The following is a 19,628-nucleotide window of genomic DNA, read 5'->3' on the forward strand; positions in this document are numbered from 1 at the left end:
ACACTTTGAGATATATTGAATGGATGACTTCTGTTCATATACTTCCTGTTGTTAATAGAGCAATACATTAGAAACCAATCCTAAATAGTTTCCTACTCTTTCTTCTTCTCCACAATCATACAATTTCCTTAGAATTTCTAATAGAATTCTTCGAGTTTTTGTTATTCACATATTCCAAACTTTGCCAACAAATTCTTCGAGTTTTTGTTATTCACATATTCCAAACTTTGCCAACAAACTCACTAACACTTTAAGGAAACAATTCAAATCGTACCTCAAAGTCATCCTTCATATTTCAGTTTTTACTTGACGAGGCCATGCTGCGAGTTTGGTATCAGAGCATGTTTAGCACTATAATAGGATACTTGGAATAATAAAGTACCTATTTATACATCTTCTAGATAACACGACTTAATCCTGATGTTGTTTTTACCATGAAACACTTACAAGCATACCTTTCTTATTTGTATGGTTCGATCTTGGTGGATGCCCGTTAGAATTAGAGAAACTCTAAGATAGCTTAGAAGATACAAAGTTGAACATGAAGCGTAAGTTAGAAATTTACAAGAGTTACGAAAATACTGATATAGAGGAAGCAGAATTTTAGTAGCGTAGGAGAAAATCAGAACAGTAAAAGTTGGAACAAGAGAAAAACCTTCTTTTAGGCTCAGGAAGATCACTAATTTCTGCTTTCAAGAGCTCGGAGAGAATTTGTTCAACATCATCGTCAGAGATGTGTTCAACCCCTTTCCTCTCCTTTTAACTGTGAGCCGTTTCGGTCATTTCTTTTCCTTGCCGTTACTAATTTTTTTTCAATTTTATCGAATGTGGCCAGACTCTTCTTTCGCTTCATCCTTTGGAGTTCTTGTTTTGCAAGAACTTGTCGTTCAACATTGCATGCCTTTGAGACTAGCATGTCAAATGCGTGTGGCCTTGGGGTGCTCACTACTTATATCTCGGGTGGGAGATTACTGGGGCACACATATACTGTGAATTGCTTTGTTAATTTTTTCCATGCATTGGAGGTTAAAATTCATCCATCCTGCGATGAATTCGTTAACGCTTTTGATGAAGCTTAATGGCCTTACATGCCTTTACACGTAATGATGGATCTGAGTGCCATTGGGTATACCCAGTTAAGACCGATTATTCAAAAAATTTAACAATTTTAAAAGTAAAGACTAATTCTTTAATATTGCTGCTATTTCTACCACATTGCCATCTACTGCTATTTCTAACACATTGCCATCTACTGCTATTTCTACCACATTGCTAAATACTGCTATCAAGTCCCACATTGCTATCTACTCTAATACATCCAAATCCCACGTACTTTAGTGGAGCCCAGATGATCCGCAAAGTGGTCAATAAATGTATTACAGACAATAAATTTTTTTCAGTAATTAAAGGTGCACGCTACCTTGATAGCCCAGGTGAGCAAGTCGCCAATTCATACCAACCGTCCATTCAGTTTTTACTGAAGATTAATCATATCTGAAGATTTCAAAATGCATGCTCAGACGTCACAAATATGTATATCAATAATCAAACGACAGGATCAAGTAGATGAACCTAAATCTTAGAACATCCCCTGAAACCTAATACATAATCAGTTTTCATTTTTCACAACTAAGGTTTTACTTAAACGCCCATAGGTTCAAAGATGGAAAACACCTTCATGCCATGATATTCCTTTGTTGTCCAAAGTCAAATTTCATTTCTAAAAGCAGGTCCCGATTTAAACTCCAATCAGACCCTGAGATTTATGACTGAGGTGAACTATTCCAGTCCACATTGACTTCACAAAAAACAGTCCAAAGTGAAAAGTCCGACAGGGTGCTTGGGGAAGCATGTTCGAGGAAGATTCTAAAAATCAGGTTTTTCAAGTGAATGAACACAAACATTAAGCCAAGTATACCATCCAAGGTCACCTTGAAAGACAACTCATCTACATTCCAATAACTGATAGAAATTTTTCTGATGTCTCAAAACAACCAGGTCGGCACTCTGATAAGAGGTCTACTAGACAATTCAAAATATACACAAGAATGGTAAATAGCAATAATACACAATAAAAACATCAATCCAGTCTTCACATTGTACTATAAGCACTACTCAAAAGTAACTATAGTGAGCATGTTTCAGCTAAAACCCTAGATAAACTTCACCAAAATAAAACGAACGAGTTCCTAAAATACAAACCTTATCTAGGTCCCTGATAACATTTACTTCATGTCGACGCATTACTACCATGCGAGCTTCAAACAATCTTTATTTTCAGATATATGAAACTTCATGGGAAGGCATTATACCAGATTCAGAGACAGGCGCATGCTACCATCAACTAGAGAAAGCGTGGACCTGTCTTTGGCACTTCCAGTTCACTCTTGGCTTTTATAGGGTATCTGCAAGCGGCAACATAAGTTATGAATAAATCTAATACCATACAGGATCCGACCATTCTAAAAGCTGCATTTGACTGGATCGGCAAATCCAAACGGATTAACTTGGAACCAATCAATCATTAAGTTTGGTGAACCGACTCGACCGTAACAAAAGACTGGAAGTGATGAACCACCCAGGAGATATTTATTTATGGCGAAGGACGAAAAGATCACATTAGACAGCATGAAAAAAAGAGAAGATAATTGTTCAAATAGGGTTGGCAGCCAAAATAAAAAGAGACATTGTTGAAATTGGATATTCAGGTGTTAAGTTGGAAAATTCAGATCATAGGTTGACATTGCACGTCAAATTACGTAGAAACCTTCAAACGCAACTGAAAGCAGAACCCCTACAGCACTCTCTGCATTATTCTTCTTCGGTAAATTTATTTCTCTAAGCACCCCATTTATCTCAAACTGTAAATTCAATTACCAGAAGGATTGAAAGAAAATAAAGAAAAAAGAAAACTGAAAACAAAAAGAAACCTAGAAATATGGCAGAATTTAAGACCCATCTTATAAACCTCACGCACCATGCAAGGGCATCTTTCTTTGAGATTTACATTTCACAGAGTTACAACTTCAGTTTTATAAGTCTCTTAAGTTTCTTTTTACTTGACTCAAACATGGTTTGTATGATCACAATCAAAAGTCTGTCTGCTCAATTAGTCAACCACCACGAAATCATTTCCGGGAGTAACCAGAAAACTAGAGACCAATCCTCCTTCCCATGTACGATAAAGAAAGAACTTGATACATGAGATTGATTCACTCTTAATGCGCATGTTAGTGTCGATGTGAGACCAGATTACATTGACAATGTTTAAACTGCAGAAGTAGAATTGTACCTTGCATTGAAGCTCCGTTATCGTAGACCTCAACAAAGTATCTCCCACAATCAACCTCAATTTTTTCACAAATTCATCACGAGATATCTTTTTTGCCTGAAAATATATCATCACAATCAAGCACATAAATGTGTCAAGAAAGATTTCAAAGAAAGAAAGTTAAAAAATAAAAGGAGTGAGAAGGGAAAATAACAATATTAACCATACCCTGAATAAGTCATAATGAATATTAATTTGTTCCATATCTTTGGGAGGAACTTCATTTCCAATAGCAGCAAATAACATAGGGAAAGGCATCCAGGGGGATTTAGGGGTTCTTTCAGGAGTAGAACCAGTAGCTGTGGTTTCCCCCTGATATCTCCCAGACTTTGACACCATTTGACCATTGCTTCCATGAGACTTCCCAGAATCGGAATTTGGCTGATTTTCACTCCCCTATGAGAATACATATGCTAATTGTTGAGTACCGTGGTGAATTAGAATGTCACAGTTAATAAAGGAAAGAAAAAAAAGAGACAAAACTTTTTATGACAATATAAATTATTGTCAAAGTAAAAATGTAACTGTTACACGTAAAAAAAGTAGTTCAGTCACAAATAGAGTTGGCAGCCAAAATACAAGGCACTTGCAGTGTATAAATAATTCTTCGTACATCCAGAAGCACCCCATTCACTTCTCTAGACATTCAATACAAGTAAAGACAAATATAAGACTTCATATAATCCATCACACTAATGCAAGTTCACCAGTGTTTGAATGACAATAACGGTCACTGAACATAGCAACAATTACATCTGCAACAATATGACATTCTATAATGAAAAGATCTGATGTCTAATGGCCCATAATGCTCAAACCTTCATTGTTAATCATATGTACCAATATGTGCACTGAATCTAAGCCGAGTGCATTTCATAATCAAATTTAATTCCCACATGTACCACATATTGCATAGTCAATATTGATCTTCAGGGTAGATGGTTATGTAAAAGTAAATGAATTACAACCAAAATAATGCATGCCAAAAATGCAAGCCATACTATTTACTATAGTGGAATTTTAATTTCAATGCAAAACCGGGAAAGCCTACAAAACTCCTCATAACTTCAGTTCAATTTATATAACAGCTAGAAAATGAGGCCTAAGCATCCCCACAGATTGGAACCCAGATCCCAAACATAAAATCAAACTTCCAGGTGGCCGCCGCATGGATTGGATGAATGTGAGTTACACTTCTAGAATTATACTATGCAAAACACTAAATGTAAGATTATAAAACAATAATGAGCATTTCAGCATATAATTGATTGAATAAAATACAAAGATCACAATGTCACACCCAAGAAACAGAAAATATTCACATTTTTAGCACGTACTGTATCAACTGCTGACGATTCCAATTGCATCAAGCCCTGAGGTCCATGGCAAGATGTCGCAACCCCGGAAACACCAAGCTTATTCTCAGTCCCAACCAGATGCCCTGTAAAAACATGAATTACCAGTTCTAAAGTAGTAAAAAAAAGTTTCATAAAATGAAACCACGGTATTCATACAGCATTTGCAGAAGATACAGCCAGCTGTCTCATTGATTCAGTAGTTGGAAGGTGATTCATGATTCATCTCTGGGATTTAGTCACAAATCCCAACCATGAGTTGATGTCTATGAACAATGGATGAAGCCCCGTTTGCTTAACTAACGCCTAAACATTTTCCGTCCACATTGAAATAGATTGGGATGATATGAACTAGTTTGTTTCTGAGTCGTACAATTAGTAGCATATACAAGGACACACAGGTTCTTATTAAAGATTAGCAAAAAAAACAGGAAGCTTTGAGGAGTAGAGTATCACCTTCACTCTTCGATGAGACCTTGAAACTTACAACAAATTCTGGGTATATGTGTGTATTCATGTTCATATTCCAGACAATGTAATGTTTTGGATCCTGAAGATCATCCACTCCACTATCAAAGTCCTTGCTACCGGGATGGAATTGTTTACTTCCAGGGTGAAGTAACTCCATATTTCCCACTATGACACGACAGAATAACATGTGTCGTGCCCCGTTTTCGTCAACATCACAATAACTTGCACTGTTAACAAATGAAAAGTTCATTCCTTCTCGGATACGCATGCTAATAAGAGTAACCAAATGTAAAACCAACCATAAGGACAATAAATCAAACTATCAGAAAATAAATTTTCTTAGCAACCAATATCAATAACTTCTCATAAAGCCAGCAGTGCCATATAATCATAACAATTCAATTCAAAAACCAGCAATCCCCTTAAGTCAATTAATACATTTATCGTAGAGGAACATCCCACAAGGTGTAGCTATATCTACCAAAGCATTAGATGATGAACAGTATGAATACCATCTTCATTACTTCACATTAATCATGTCCAGCCCTTACTACCATCCATTACAGTGCAGAAAATGTCACCAACAGTTATTTACCATTTTGCACAAAATAAGCCAGCTAAGCCAGGCACCTCAAGGCACATTAAAAATCATCCGTTGTTATTCCCTTTGCCATCTCATTTGACAAAGCATTTTTATAATGACAGGAAAGTAGCTAACCCCACCCCAGGAAGACTTAACTTCTTTCAGATATCTCATCATTCATATCGAGGCTATAAACATAACTCACACAAGTAAAACAAAAATTGTAAAGGACAGAAAAAAACCCCACTAACCAGGTGTTAGAGAAGCTAGCTGCTGTGAGATGAACACCAGTGCCATATATGGACTTGTTTGTCGCTAGTCCACAATGACCAAGCCCATACATCATTATAGTCGAAAGCTCCCCCTTTGAAGAAGCAAGCCAAGCATATCGTACATTTGCATCGCCACGAAATGCTTTAGTAATTTCTACCTGCTTCTGAAAAAGTTCCAAACGAGCTTGCATGAGATTACTTGAGCATTGGTATATATCCAGTACTTCTACACCATCAAAGGTGCTCACTCCTTTCAGAAATATATTTTGCACCGTATCACAATCCAACTTTCCATTTTCAGTGTCAGTTGTTCTAGTTAAATTATTCTTCATCTCTTCATTGCCCTCAACATCTTCATCAACTTTTAGACCATGTTTCCTGTTGCAACTATTTTCAACTTCCATACCAGCACAATTATTGGCAGGTATGTGATCAATCTGAATTTTCTTTACAAAACCATTTGACTCCCCACTACATTCATTCAACCCAGATTGACCCACTCCATTTATTTCAATTTCCAGGTGCAGTTTAATCTCACGCGACCCACAATGATCTTCAACCCAGGGTTCCAGATCTTTCACACCTTCAGGCAGGCAGTTCCAACTTGGCTCATCATCCTCCTCAGCATAAATTTCAGGAAAGAAACAACTACCAGTTTCATCAATCCAAGCAATAGGTTGCTGTAGGCCAGTCTTCAAGTCCAAACGGAACATATGCAAAAAATCTAACAAATAATGTTCACCTTGTGATTTGATGTTCATAGCTGCCTTCTTCACCTGTAGATCTTTCCTAACCAAGTCAACAAGATCCCGAGGAAAATCAGTCCATTCACCATTCTGATAAAACATCAGACGCTGTGGCACACTGCTCCTTGCAAAATTTGAATAAGATGCAAGCAAGGATCGTCTAAAACGAGGTCCACAGCTCATGGACTTGCTTTTGGTTCCATACAATTTCCTTCGCTTGCCAAGCTTATTCAAGTTCGGCCTCTGTGGTAACGCTCTGTGGGTAGCTCCAGGAAAATTTGCAGCATACCGAGTTGCCCGCTTTCTCTTTAAGTCGAGCATAACTCTACGACCACTATCCAATGCCTTTGCGATCTTTGGGTCCATTTCTGTCTACTAGACCAATAACTATCAGCAAGTCTGAATCCAAAAGCTCGAAAGCAAAATTAAGACAGAACTCTAGCTCCAACCATTGTTAGAAGCTGAACCATCGAAGATAATTTTCAAATCCTTCCTGGGTGAGAGAAAACATTAAGAATATATGATTACACACATGTAATCAAGTTTACAAATAAACTCTGACATAATAGATAAACAAAGTTAACTGACCACAAACCATAGCATACATCATTATGATACCAAATAATCTAAAACCGTATACAACTGATATATAAATTGAGTATGTCAATAGTTCGCTGCATAATTGAGTAGATTAGCATTCTTGTAATTAAAGAACTTCTACAAAATGAGGAACAAGACTGAAAAAGTAGTCATGGTACAGTAACTGTAAAATCAGCATCACATGTTGGGTGTTCAATGGTGATGAGAAGGAAGAAGCATTTAGAAGCTTATTAGTCTCATCCTTAAAGGAGATACAACCTAGGAAAGACAATCAATTCATTGACATTCCTCACACCTTATAATTTGTAATAAAATAATTACAAATTCATAGCAATTTCTAAAGATGAGAAAGAGAAGAAAACCAACCTTGTACCTAACAGCAGGTTGACTTATAGAGATGACTTTAACACAAAGTTATTAAAAGTTTTAGAAAAGAAGCAGCGAGAGAAATTCAGAAGGAAAAAATAACCATGTCAAAAGCTCAGCCAATCCGCTGTTCATTAATAGAGGAAGCTCTCATTATCATCTCATGCCAGATGTAACAAAGGATTCTCCTTTGTCCTTCACACAGGAGCGCCTAGTGCTCCTCAAGGAGAATTTTCCTTTCAAGGTCAAGCACATAAAAAAGGGCTGGCCCATCAAAAGCCCGGTTGTTTTGCGAACGAAGTTCAGAATCAATAAGGGTTCGTAGAACGAAGGGGAGCACAACTGGGGCACATCCCCACTTTTTTGTTCGTAACGAGAGATAAAATGGTGTTCTTCAAGAAGTCCAAGACAAAGGAATACAAAAGGGCCCAATATAAAAACTACAAAGACTGAAACCGGTTTTTAAAAGGCATATAAACAAATTCCAGTCAGCAGACAACAAAGAGCGAACATCCAAAACCAAAAACACATATATGTACGCTGGAGCGGACAGCAAGGCTCCAAAAGCCAACACAAGGCCTAAGAACAAAAATTTTGTTGAGCTTCGCATGCTAGTAGTCATTCTCCTGAAAAGTGGATTTGATTTGAACCCAATTCAATCAAGTCTAAATACATTACACACATATCTGGAAAGGTAGCATTGATGTGATTTAACTTCAAAGTTTTCATTAAGACAAGTTGTCCACTGGTCTAGCTAGTGGAATGCTAGCTGAACATCAAAGAAACATCATAAGAAGTCTTTACAAACTGGAGAAAGACATTACAACCATCATTGCTGGGTGGCCCAAGCCCAAAACTTTAAATACTGCGGATACAACCAAAATTGTTGTTGAAATTCCGGAAAAATGGTTTCCAGATTTTCTCTGATATTTGGGAGAAAATTTGGTGCTATAGACTCTTTCGGTATAATTTTGGTGTTTTGGTGAAATTTCGGTCATGTCATACCCACCAGTGGCTACTCGGGGTTCAAAGAAGAAGTTAAAAGTAGCTTTCTACATCTGATATGTTAGAAGAAGAGCGAATGAAGAAATTGAAGGAATCAGAAGGATAACAAAGACAACAGACTGTTAAGTACCTGATTTTTTTGGCATGCTTCAACACAGAGAAAGAACTAAAACCCACATGCTAGATAAATTCTACCCCACTTTAGAAAGGGTTGCTAAATTGGGTTTGGGTAATAGGACCCTTGTTGGGTTTTGTTACAATTGTTAACTTAGGCCGTGCTATAAAAAATAGCTCATATCTTAAATATCCCATGTTAAGCTCATCCAAAAAATAATAATCAGTAATACTAAAACTGCAAATTAAATGATAAAGCCCATATTATTTTTAAATATTCTCAAAAGATGCAGTCCATCTTAACTAATAAAACTAATTTGTTAATTCAACAACTGATACGAAAGTTATAATAAATTCTACACAGATCTGTTCCTTACTAAAAAGAGGGAAACTAATAAACAGGAAGAAAACTATTGACAAAAATCTGCTCCAAAGACTCAATCCAACCATAAAGATAAGATTAAATTACGTGATTTCTTCTTCCATCTCTTTCGTCAATAAACCTAAAAGGGTTTGACAACGATGTCATCAAGGGCGTTCGTGAGGCGTTTGTGAGGCAAGCATCGAGGCAATAAAGTTTTGCATCATCCAATCACCAACAATAAAATAGAGTGTTCTCAAAGGCATTTGTGAGGCGAGCATCGAGGCAGGGCAAGCCGTCAACAAATCGTCTTAGGCATACTTTTTTCAGAGAAAGTCACAAAAAGCATAAGGCAGCGTAAGGCACAAGTTATTTTTCAGAGGCAGCATAAGGAGCATGCTGTTTTCAGAGGCGGTGATGGGTATACTATGAAAAAGTTTTGAGATCCTCGAAAGGAAGGAGATTTAAAGAGATGTGGCAAAGATTGTTGTTTTCGCACTAAGTCTTCTCCTTTAATGAAAGGATGTGTTTCATATTTCCTGTGGTAGTTAGTGTACATGTCACAGCCCATGGTTTTACTTTTTTAGACATGGTATGTGGGCCTATTCCACTTTCCTTCAAACCAAGTGACATGCGGCCCAACAAGTATTTTTTACTCCTAAGAGACATAAAATAGTAAATTAAATAAGAGTGTAATACACTAATACTACGCAAAATAAGAGCTAATACTTAAAGATTAATAATAAATGTCAAAAAAAAATAATCACCAAATGTATAATGTACACTTACAAAGCTTGTATGTTATTCTTTAAATTATAATCATAGATGTCTTGATAAGCTTACGACTCAAAGGCTTACGCCTAGCGAAACCATAAACATTTCACTTTTAAAACGTTGATAAAATGTGATATATGACAACTATGTAGTTTGTATTTTGAATAGAAGTTCATGTGGCAGTGCTAAGGTAAACCCTTTGTCCATGTGCGATATGAGGATCAAAGTGTTGAATCCCCTCTCCCTCCACAAAAATAATTGATAATTCATCAATGATTACCATCTCAGAGCATGCCATCCTACATGTCACTACTAAAACCGAAAGCCTCCAAATGATTACTACCAAAGAACTCCTTTTACTGAAATGTAGGGATCTTTTGTTATTCATCCAATACTTCTTACACTGATTGTTAAGATGGTGTCATGCCTGCGGAGAGTTACATGCAAAGTTGCCTTACGATAAGTACACGTGACCTTAAGGGTTTTAGAGCAGCTGGAGAAGGATTGAGATCAACAAAAGTTGTCGTTGTGATTGTTTTTCTTCCATTATAGAAGAGTCTAAAACAATCTAATTTTAAAAGCTATCCACAAATTTTAAACATGCCACAAACAAAGATACAACATCAAACAAATCAAAGCAGATTCAGCACAGATTCAACATAAACATCAGCCCACCGCCCACAATCAAGCATCAAATTCAATTAATTAGAAGTAGTAATAATCAGCGTAGCGTACAATCAAAATTCAAAGTTCAAACAGGTCAAACAGATAATAAACACTCTAATCACGAAACCAATCACATAGGAGACCAAATTTCAACAACAGATCAAGCAAAAGAAAGCAACAGTTACCTCAATCCTCAAAAGAAAAGCCCCGTAACCCACGGTGCAATCAAAACTGAGGAAGGAAAAAAAAAAAAATTGGTTGATATTAGCCTTCAATAAAAATCAAAAGGTATAATTTGTAAACCAAAAAATAAAATTAAAAATAAAAATCCGGTTTACCCTCTTACACTCAAAGATCGGCTTGCTAATCGCTTCAATTGCTTCCATTGCTTCACAGCCTTCAACAGTAATTTGTAAGACAAAAATAGGGTTAGGAAAAACCGATCGGGATCAAAATTAAGGATTTGGGGAAGATGAGGAGCAAAGCAGCGCAACTGAAAGAGAAAAGGAGAGAGAGGAGGTAGGGCAAAACCGTAAATTATTTACACAGTTGAAAGCTGAAGCCGGATGAAGAAAGACCGACTCTGAGTGATTCTGAAGGAGAAGACGAAGAGGAAACGGCGTCGTCGTGATGGAGGAACGGCCGCAGTGCGACGGTGCTAGGGTTTCGGATGGGCGAAGGGTAAAGACAGAGCAGACGCTACTTTGACATGTAAAATGCGGATGAGAAGGGTTGCGTGGAGGGGATGAAGACCTAGAAGGTTCTGATCGGGTGTTGTCGGCGTACAATAAGAGTCACCCAGACTATGACACGTGCCATAGAAAATGAAAGTAATTCATTAATTATATAATAATATGCCGCTTCATGTCTGTTCAAATGTTAAAATCCCCTTTCAGGGGTCAAAAGCCTTGGCCGCTAATTTCCCAAAAAACTGAACACAGAGAGAAGTGCTGAAAAATTGAATTCTTTTACAAATTAAATATTTTAATTGAATGAAAATGGCGTGTGGTGGGTTGTGCATGTTCATGAAGTAGGTTGTATCTGTTGAAAGTGAAACGATACAACCTTTGTCTTTGAAGATGTGCAAGTTTTGACTATTCAAGAATACACAATTTTTTCTGAAGAGTCACTTATGTTGTAGCAAAATTCCTCCTATACGAATTAAATGAAGAACTTCACTCTACTTTAATTATTCTTCAAAAATTACCTGCAAAATAATAATAATCAATTGGATAAACACCGGTGTGATGTTAGCCAAAGGCTCTCCGATGCTTAGGTCATAAAAATTATCTCAAGGATATGTGTTTTTCACGAACATTGCAAGAGGATTTTCTCATAAAGAGAGAATAATAATTGATTCTAAGATCAAGATTTGATTATTGATTACTCTTTTTGTGTATTATTCTTGGCTATAAATATGGGAAGTATCATGTAACCATTCTTTGAATTATCAAAAGAGAATAATGAAGATTTAATTAACATAATTAATGTGACCAAGGGCAGTCTTGACCTTGATATTAATATCCACATGGCACCACCGGAGTGGTCATGAAATTATTTACTCTCACAAATACCCTCCAGTTTCTGCATGTCATGCGTGGTGCATGTAAGATATGAAAAAATTGAACTTGTTGTACTCTTTGAATTCCAATTATTATTGAACTCCCATAAAGAAAGGATCTTTGAATTCCAATCGTTGTTGGACTCCTCCTAAAAATCTTTGAATTCCAATTGTTGTTGGACTCCTCATAAAGAAGGGATGTGGTTTATCTCTTTGTTTCCTTCTTGATCAAGAATACTCAAGGGATTAAAACCCTAATCACTCCCCTTTTGCCACACCCTATTTATTTCTCCCTTATTTGAGTTGCTGCAAGGACAAGAAGCAAAGGGAAAGGCTATGCATGTTGAGGAGATGTAGAGAAAGAGAGAAAACCAATCGCATTCCCCTTGTAAGTTGTGGTTTGATCGACATCTTTTTTTCGTTTTTTTTTTTTAACCGAGGCAAATCAACAGTTTTTTTTTTTCTCTTGCCGTGAGTTGACTAGCGGGTAAGCGAGGTCTTCTCCTCCATGTTGGTATTTTTTACTTGATTTCAAACTATGATCATCTTCTTTTTTTTATAGTTGCTTAGACACCATGTCGTTTGATGAAGGAAGTTGATCATCTAACTCACAAGCTCCTTTATATATGTTTGGTGGCTCTTATGCCTACAGAAAAAGATTCATAGCCAACATGTACCACATCACTCATGAGGCACAATTTCAGAGATGGCGATCTCAGATTTTTGCAACTTTCCGTACTGGTGCAAATGTGAGCTTGGCTGAACCTTTATTGAGGCTGCTGACCATGTTGAAGAAAAATGTGAATCTCCTAACATAATTTCACCACCTCTAATTAAATAATGGGGTTTTATTATTTTTGGTTCGATCCATTCGATACGTAGTGTCTCTTAATTGCAATCCCTTACTTTAAGGGAAATACCCTTTGATTCCATCATAAAGAAACATAATGTGTGAGTTTAGTTTTGCGACCGCTCCTAAGTCGAACCTCAGGGTGCCTACGTTTCCCTTTCAGGAATTAAGTCACTCATAGTTCAAAGAATTGCAATGAATAAACAACTCATTGCAAAATGGGGAATTTAAATGAATTTGATTCAAAAAGTGTTTGAGTGAATTTAGCTGAATAAACCAATGATTCGATTTTGAAATGTGTTTTGGGGGGAATTTGGTTAGGAATAAACCAGAGATTTTATATGGATTTGAGATTTTTGGGAATTTGGCTAATGTAACCAGTGATTCACATTTGGTTGTGATTGCGTCTATTGGAATGTTAGACTACATAATTAATGGGATCAAACCGATGTAGTTCCAAAATCTGAAAATTAATAGGTAAGTGTGGTCCAATAATTTAGAATTTGTGTCTTTGAGACAATTTGATGACTTTCATAGCTAGATAACCCATGGGAAAAATTGGAAATTAATGGGTAAGTGTGGCCCACTAATAGAGAATTTGTTTTTGAGAAATTTGAATTTAATCTCATTGAAATTTGCATAGGTAGATGACCCATAGTAAAAATTGGAAATTAATGGGTAAGGGTGGACCACTAATTGAGAATTTGTGTTTAAGAAATTTGAATTTAATCTTATTGAAATTTGCATGGGTAGATGACCCATGGTTAAAATTTGATGGTTTTGTAACATTTTTCTTATTGTCAACGTCCAAGAAAAATAATGAGCAATTTTGATTAACCTACTAATTTTCTACAATTGACATTTGCATTTGGACCCAAATATGGCTATGATGATTTTAAAATTGATCCATTAACCATATAATAGGCAATTTGGGCATATGTAAATTTAATGGGTAATTATCTGGATTACCCATTAAATATTTTAGAACACCAGACTGACTATGGCTCCCTTCATACCACCAATTTTCCATTGCCTCATTGTCAGACTTTCTTGGAAAATATCCGGAAGGCAGGACTTTTCTCTTTGTAGGCCATAGTTTCTTCCATCAAAGTGCAACCTCATTAATTGAAAATCCGGCCTCGAGAATCAAAGAGGCACTTGCCTCCTCTTTTTCATTTGCTGCCTTTCTCTTTCTCTCTCTCAGTGTACAAACTTTCATTCATTATTTTGTCCCTTTGTTTTTGTCTTCCTTTATTTGTTTGTTGTTTCTATATGCAAACAAAGCCAAGCCAAGCCATCTAAACGTGGCTGTCTTTTATCTTTCTTTTTTTCTTTGTCTATTGCGTCTATATGCACCAAGCCCTCTTCCAAAAAAACATGGTTGTCTTCCATCGCTTTTTCCTTTGTCTATTCACACACCAACGCAACTTCTTCCTCTTGCTGTTTCTCTTCGTTTCTTTTTGTGCTGTAGCAAACCTTTTTTCATTGTCATATCCAAAACAAAACACAAAGCTTCTTTTCCAAATGGGTATGTTTAATCCATGGCTATCCTCCTTCCTTTGTTTTGACAATTTGTACACAAACATCAAACTAGGAATGGCTGTGCAACGGGACCTGCCCCTTCAAACCCTTTTTTTTTCTTCGATTCTATCTATGTGCAAACAACTTATTTTTGTAGGGGCTTTTTCGTTCTGACAGCTATAGATCGGCATGAGCTGCTGTAAAGAGTAAATGGGTAAAGTTGCCCCTCTGCCCAAGTTTAAGAATCAGACCCCAAGAGTGCTTTGAAAGGGTTATGAAGCCTTAAGAAACACCTTGGTCTCCTTCACCAACAAAACCAACAATTGCTTACAAATAAATATATGGCTTGGCTTGAGAAGCTTGTGGCATGGAAGCTAAGTATTCATGACTTTAGCATCAAAGAAATAGAGGGCTTTGATTTCCTATGAGAAATAAGGGTTTAAAGCAAAGGGAGAAGGAATTTCGAGAGAATTTGTTGAGTGGAGAGAGGAAGAGATGATGGAGGAGAAGTGGGTGGTTTGAGCAATTTTCCGGTAGCTTGATGAAAATTTTGTTAAGCTCTGGAATGGCTTGCCATAAGATAAAATGGGAATAGATGGAGGAATAGAGCTTGAAATTGAAGGGTTCTAGGGATAAGAAGTGATGCTTGCTCCCTCTAGATGTGGTTGAGATGATGGGTAGGAGATGCCCCCTTTTAGGCCATCTCCAGCTATAGGGCTAAATGTAGTTCATGACTAAAAATTTAGCCCTCCAAAATATTAATTTTTTAAAGAATAGTACAGGGCTAAATTTTTCCATCTCCAGCCATGTAGAGCTATATTTTAGGGTCCTTCATATTTTATTAAAAACTAGGGTGGTTGCGGTTCGGTAACCACAAATTTTTACTCAAACCGCAAACCGACCGACTATTTACGGTTTAGTGATTTTTGAAACCGCAAACCGACCGTGTTTTGCGGTTTACCGAATTGATAAACCGCAAAATGCGGTCGGTTACCAAATTAGCGGTTTAAAACCGCGAGTTTTCAAGCATTCACAAAAATATAAATTCACAACCTAAATAAATAAATACACAACCTCAATTTCTCAAACATATATAAATTCACAATCTCCTCAACTTCTCAAGCATTCACAACCTAAGAAAATTAAAGTTACAATTCCAAGCATTCCAATTAAAGTTAAACTTTCCAAGCATTCCAATTCCAAATCCTTTAAAGTTATAAACCAAAAGGAAAATGCAAATCAAAATGAATTAAAGTTACAACAAAAAAGAAAAATCCAATTCAAAGTTAATTAAAGTTACAAACTAAAAGGAAAATGCAATGCACCAATGTTACAAACTCAAGTGTTGGTGGTGAGTGGATTTGAAGAACCCCGTTGTGTTGTTTGAGCACCAATGTTATCTACAAATAAAACAACATAGTTTAGTACATTTTATTATAAGAAGAAGCATAAATAAAATTAATATAAATAAACTAATTACTTACAAGTTGTCATATGTTCCATTTTCTTGTAAAATTCAACTTCATCATCCGTGTGGCTATACTTTGCGGTTTGCGGTAACCGTAAGTTTTGAAAATCAAATACCGCAACCGCAACCGCAAATGCGGTTCGGTTCTTAATACCGCAAATGCGGTTCGGTTTACTGCGATTGCGGTTTCATTACGGTAAATTGTCGGTTGGTTTTTGCGATTTTTCGATTTTTCGGTTTAAAATGTCACCCCTATTAAAAACTATGGTACAACACTCATACATTCCACAACTATGTATTGTTTAATTTAATTAAACTTCTATTTAGAGACAATATTCCATATATGATACATATACGTTGGTAAGAACAAGATTTCTGATAAGATTTTGTGTCCACGTGGCACGTCTCGTCCTAAAGGAATCTGAACAATTTTTCGCTCTATGATTTTCGAGTGACATGTGTCGGTCCGGGAACAACTATCCAGATTTCAGATTAGATTTTTGTCAACATGGCACCTTTTATCTTCATCTTCAAATGTCAATAAATGGAGTGTTTTCGATTCAATATCTCACAACTTCATCTCATTCCTTTGTAAGTCTTATATTCTTCTACACTTTTTCAACCAATTCTACAATGGATTCCAAATGGGGTTCAAGTTCCAACTTGGGTTCCGAATGGGAGGAGCGCATACGCCAAATGATGGAAGAAGATGAAGAAGATGATACTCGAATACGCACAAATACACAACTTGCAGCTACTGCAACAACATTATGAACTCAAGAGTAAATACAACAAGAAGGCCCGTAGGGTGGCTTCATTGTTGGTTGCAGTAACAAACGCAGGGGACGAGCTCTTAGGCATCAAAAATTGATTATGGACTACATCATCCCAAATCCTGTCTACACTCCTGAGGACTTCAAACGTCGATTCCGGATGAGGCGTCATGTTTTCTTTCGTTTGGTAAATGATAATCCAAATGTCAACCCCTACTTCAGACAGACAACTGATGTTGCTGGTAATTTAGGTTTCTCGTCCCACCAAAACCTTACGAGTGCACTCCGAATGTTGGCATATGCAAGCTTAGCAGATCAAATTTATGAATCCATAAGGATGTCTGAGTCAACATCTAATGAGAACCTTGGTGAATTTTGTCATACAATTGTTCACACATACAGTACCTCTAACAACTACCACATGAGGACCTAAATAGGCTCCTAGAAAGAGTAGAGAGGTGGGGCTTTCCTATAATGAAAAGACCACTTGACTGCATGCATTGGGTGTGGAAGAATTCTCCGATGGGATGACAAGGTTTCTTTCAGTGGTAAATCAAAAAAACCAATCGTTGTTTTGGAAGCGATAACACCTTTTGACACATGGATCTGGCATACTTTCTTTGGAATCCCGGGGGCCCAAAATGACATCACCGTACTCGGGTGTTCACCTCTCTTCGATTCCCTCATGGAGGGTAACTCACCTCAACTAGACTACTACATCAATGGTCATCTTTACAACATGGGGTATTACCTTGCTGATGGTATCTACCCAAAGTGGGCAACACTTGTCCAATCAATTAGACATCTTGAGAATGTGGCAAATGAGTATTTTTCCACCAAGCAAGAGGTATACCGTAAGGACGTTAAAAGAGCTTTTGGGATTCTTCAAGCTCAATTTGCAATCGTTAGGCAATTGGCAAGAGGGTGAAGTCTAGCAAAACTTAACTCCATCATGTTTATGTGCATAATATTGCACAACATTATTGTGGAAGACGAACGGGATGACTACTACGATGAAGAGTCCAATGACGAAGATTCTGATCTAAATAGGTCAAGGAGAGACCGTGCATTGATTTATGATGGAGCTGATTTTCCTCGGGATCTAAGAACAGGTAGAATCTTCATGGAATCATACATGAGTCGATATAGAGCAATATGTTGTCCTGTTGCAAACACTGGCTTACAAGAAGACCTTGTTGCGCATATATGGAACATACGAAGGCAAGAACAATGATTGTGTGGCTTGTTTTTACTTTGAGTTGTGTGGCTTGTTTTTCTTTTATGATATGTGGCTTGTTTTCATTTACGTAGTGTGTTGTAATAAGTTGAATTCATTATTACTCCTTTGTGTGGCTTGTGATTTGTACGAATAAGATGCATAAAACAATGTGATAGAGTTGACAATATTAGACTTCTCATCATCAAAAAAGGAAAAAAGAAAGATTCTGGAAAGCATAATAAACAACGTGATAGAGCTGACCAAAGATGTAAAGCCTACCATATACTAATAATAATCTCCACTTCTTTTTGCCTCATGAATGAAGGACTAAACATGAAAAAGAAAACAACTTCACTGAATTTAACCAAACCAATCTCAAATACCTAAAGTGATAATTGTGATATTTTATATATTATACAAGCTTCCAATGGATCTTAAATATGGCACATGATGGTTAATCAAGCTTGGTATTTGTTCCAAAGGAAAACAAATCACTAGATGAATGCATGCCAATGATGACATGAATTCTTGGCCACGACTGCATCTAGTAAGAATTTTGAAGATTCTGCTTTTTAAAGTAGATAATATGCATAGATTACATAAAATAAAAAATTTCAGGAAACGGGTGTATAGAATTATAATAAATAATAATATAATAATATAAATACACCAACTACAACTACTTTAATATAAAGACTACAAACTACTAATATCAACTTAAATATTAAAGACACCAACTACTTTAATATAAAGACACAAACTACTAATATTAAATAGTAAAATCATCTTCATTTTGGAATGTTGGACGATAGTCATATGATGATGAACTAGTATTTGGAAACAACTCACGAGAACGATGTCGCTCTCAAATTGCCCTTTTTTTCCCCTCAAAAAATTCTTTAGAGTTTGGAGTCATGTCTGCCGTATTCCTAGCCATCTTCCTCTCATCCATCTCTTCTTGTCGTTGTCGATCCATTTGCTCATATCTCTTCCTCTTATCCTCTTATGCCTTGGTGGTTTGTTCTGCAAGAGTTCGCAAGGCGAAAACAATTTCATCCCCAACGGCCTTGGCATCCCTTTCCTTGGCCCTTTGCTTCTCTTTTTTTGCCTTGTTTCATCCTAGTGTCCTAGAGATAGATGGTTGACTTGGCGACGGATCTTCTACATTGTGTGGCGATTGTTCATCATCCTCCTCCAAATTAAAGCTCACATTAATTCTTTAGCTAGATGGAGTACCATATATTTCCTCCAGTGGATCTTGAAAACCCACCCAATGTTGAACAATATCTCAACATTGATCAAATTTAAATGGTGTCTTGCCATAAATTTCGTATGTTTGGCATCGCTAAAAAAATGAACAATACCAAAACTTATAAACACATTTATTTCTAAAATACCAATATAAATAATTCAAACAAACATAAAAAAATAATAACTCACTAAATCGGAGATATTGGTTCCACTAGTAAAGGTTTTTTCGACAGTTTTGATTGCTCGATGTCATAGGTTGCAGCTCGGATAGATGTACTTCTTCCATCAGCTAGCATAACTCTCATGGTTTCTGAAAATTGAAGGATTGATGATGCCTTCCA

The 19,628-nt window shown here is 36.6% G+C and overlaps 1 protein-coding gene, 1 long non-coding RNA gene and 1 pseudogene across 25 annotated transcripts; 1 reads left to right on the plus strand and 2 right to left on the minus strand.

The window, feature by feature from the left end:
* Positions 1 to 2,039: 2,039 nt before the first annotated feature.
* Positions 2,040 to 11,651, minus strand: LOC103330986 (inactive poly [ADP-ribose] polymerase RCD1-like). 24 transcript variants are annotated; one of them, XM_008233597.3, is made up of 9 exons: positions 11,190 to 11,651; positions 10,991 to 11,041; positions 10,830 to 10,875; positions 5,992 to 7,251; positions 5,143 to 5,384; positions 4,669 to 4,772; positions 3,500 to 3,727; positions 3,293 to 3,388; positions 2,040 to 2,405 (listed from the first exon to the last, which is right to left on the minus strand). In XM_008233597.3, the coding sequence occupies exons 4-9, from the start codon at positions 7,122 to 7,124 to the stop codon at positions 2,382 to 2,384; spliced, it is 1,827 nt and encodes a 608-aa protein (XP_008231819.1). In that variant the 5' UTR covers positions 7,125 to 7,251; positions 10,830 to 10,875; positions 10,991 to 11,041; positions 11,190 to 11,651; the 3' UTR covers positions 2,040 to 2,381. The 24 variants fall into 24 exon arrangements, with proteins under 24 accessions (XP_008231819.1, XP_088909472.1, XP_088909458.1 ...); XM_089053346.1 differs by having other exon boundaries at positions 5,992 to 7,247; positions 11,190 to 11,463; XM_089053332.1 differs by having other exon boundaries at positions 4,654 to 4,772; positions 5,143 to 5,426; positions 5,992 to 7,247; positions 11,190 to 11,463.
* Positions 11,652 to 15,806: 4,155 nt separating this feature from the next.
* On the minus strand, positions 15,807 to 16,288 carry LOC148916900 (uncharacterized). The gene is made up of 2 exons (XR_016127367.1): positions 16,061 to 16,288; positions 15,807 to 15,976 (listed from the first exon to the last, which is right to left on the minus strand). It is a non-coding gene; the product is annotated as an uncharacterized LOC148916900 (long non-coding RNA).
* Positions 16,289 to 16,688: 400 nt separating this feature from the next.
* LOC148916901 (uncharacterized) lies at positions 16,689 to 18,051 on the plus strand (annotated as a pseudogene).
* The last annotated feature ends 1,577 nt before the right edge of the window (positions 18,052 to 19,628 follow it).

Source organism: Prunus mume, linkage group LG5 (genome assembly GCF_029339155.1).
Source record: "Prunus mume cultivar Tortuosa linkage group LG5, ASM2933915v1, whole genome shotgun sequence".
NCBI lineage: Eukaryota > Viridiplantae > Streptophyta > Magnoliopsida > Rosales > Rosaceae > Prunus > Prunus mume.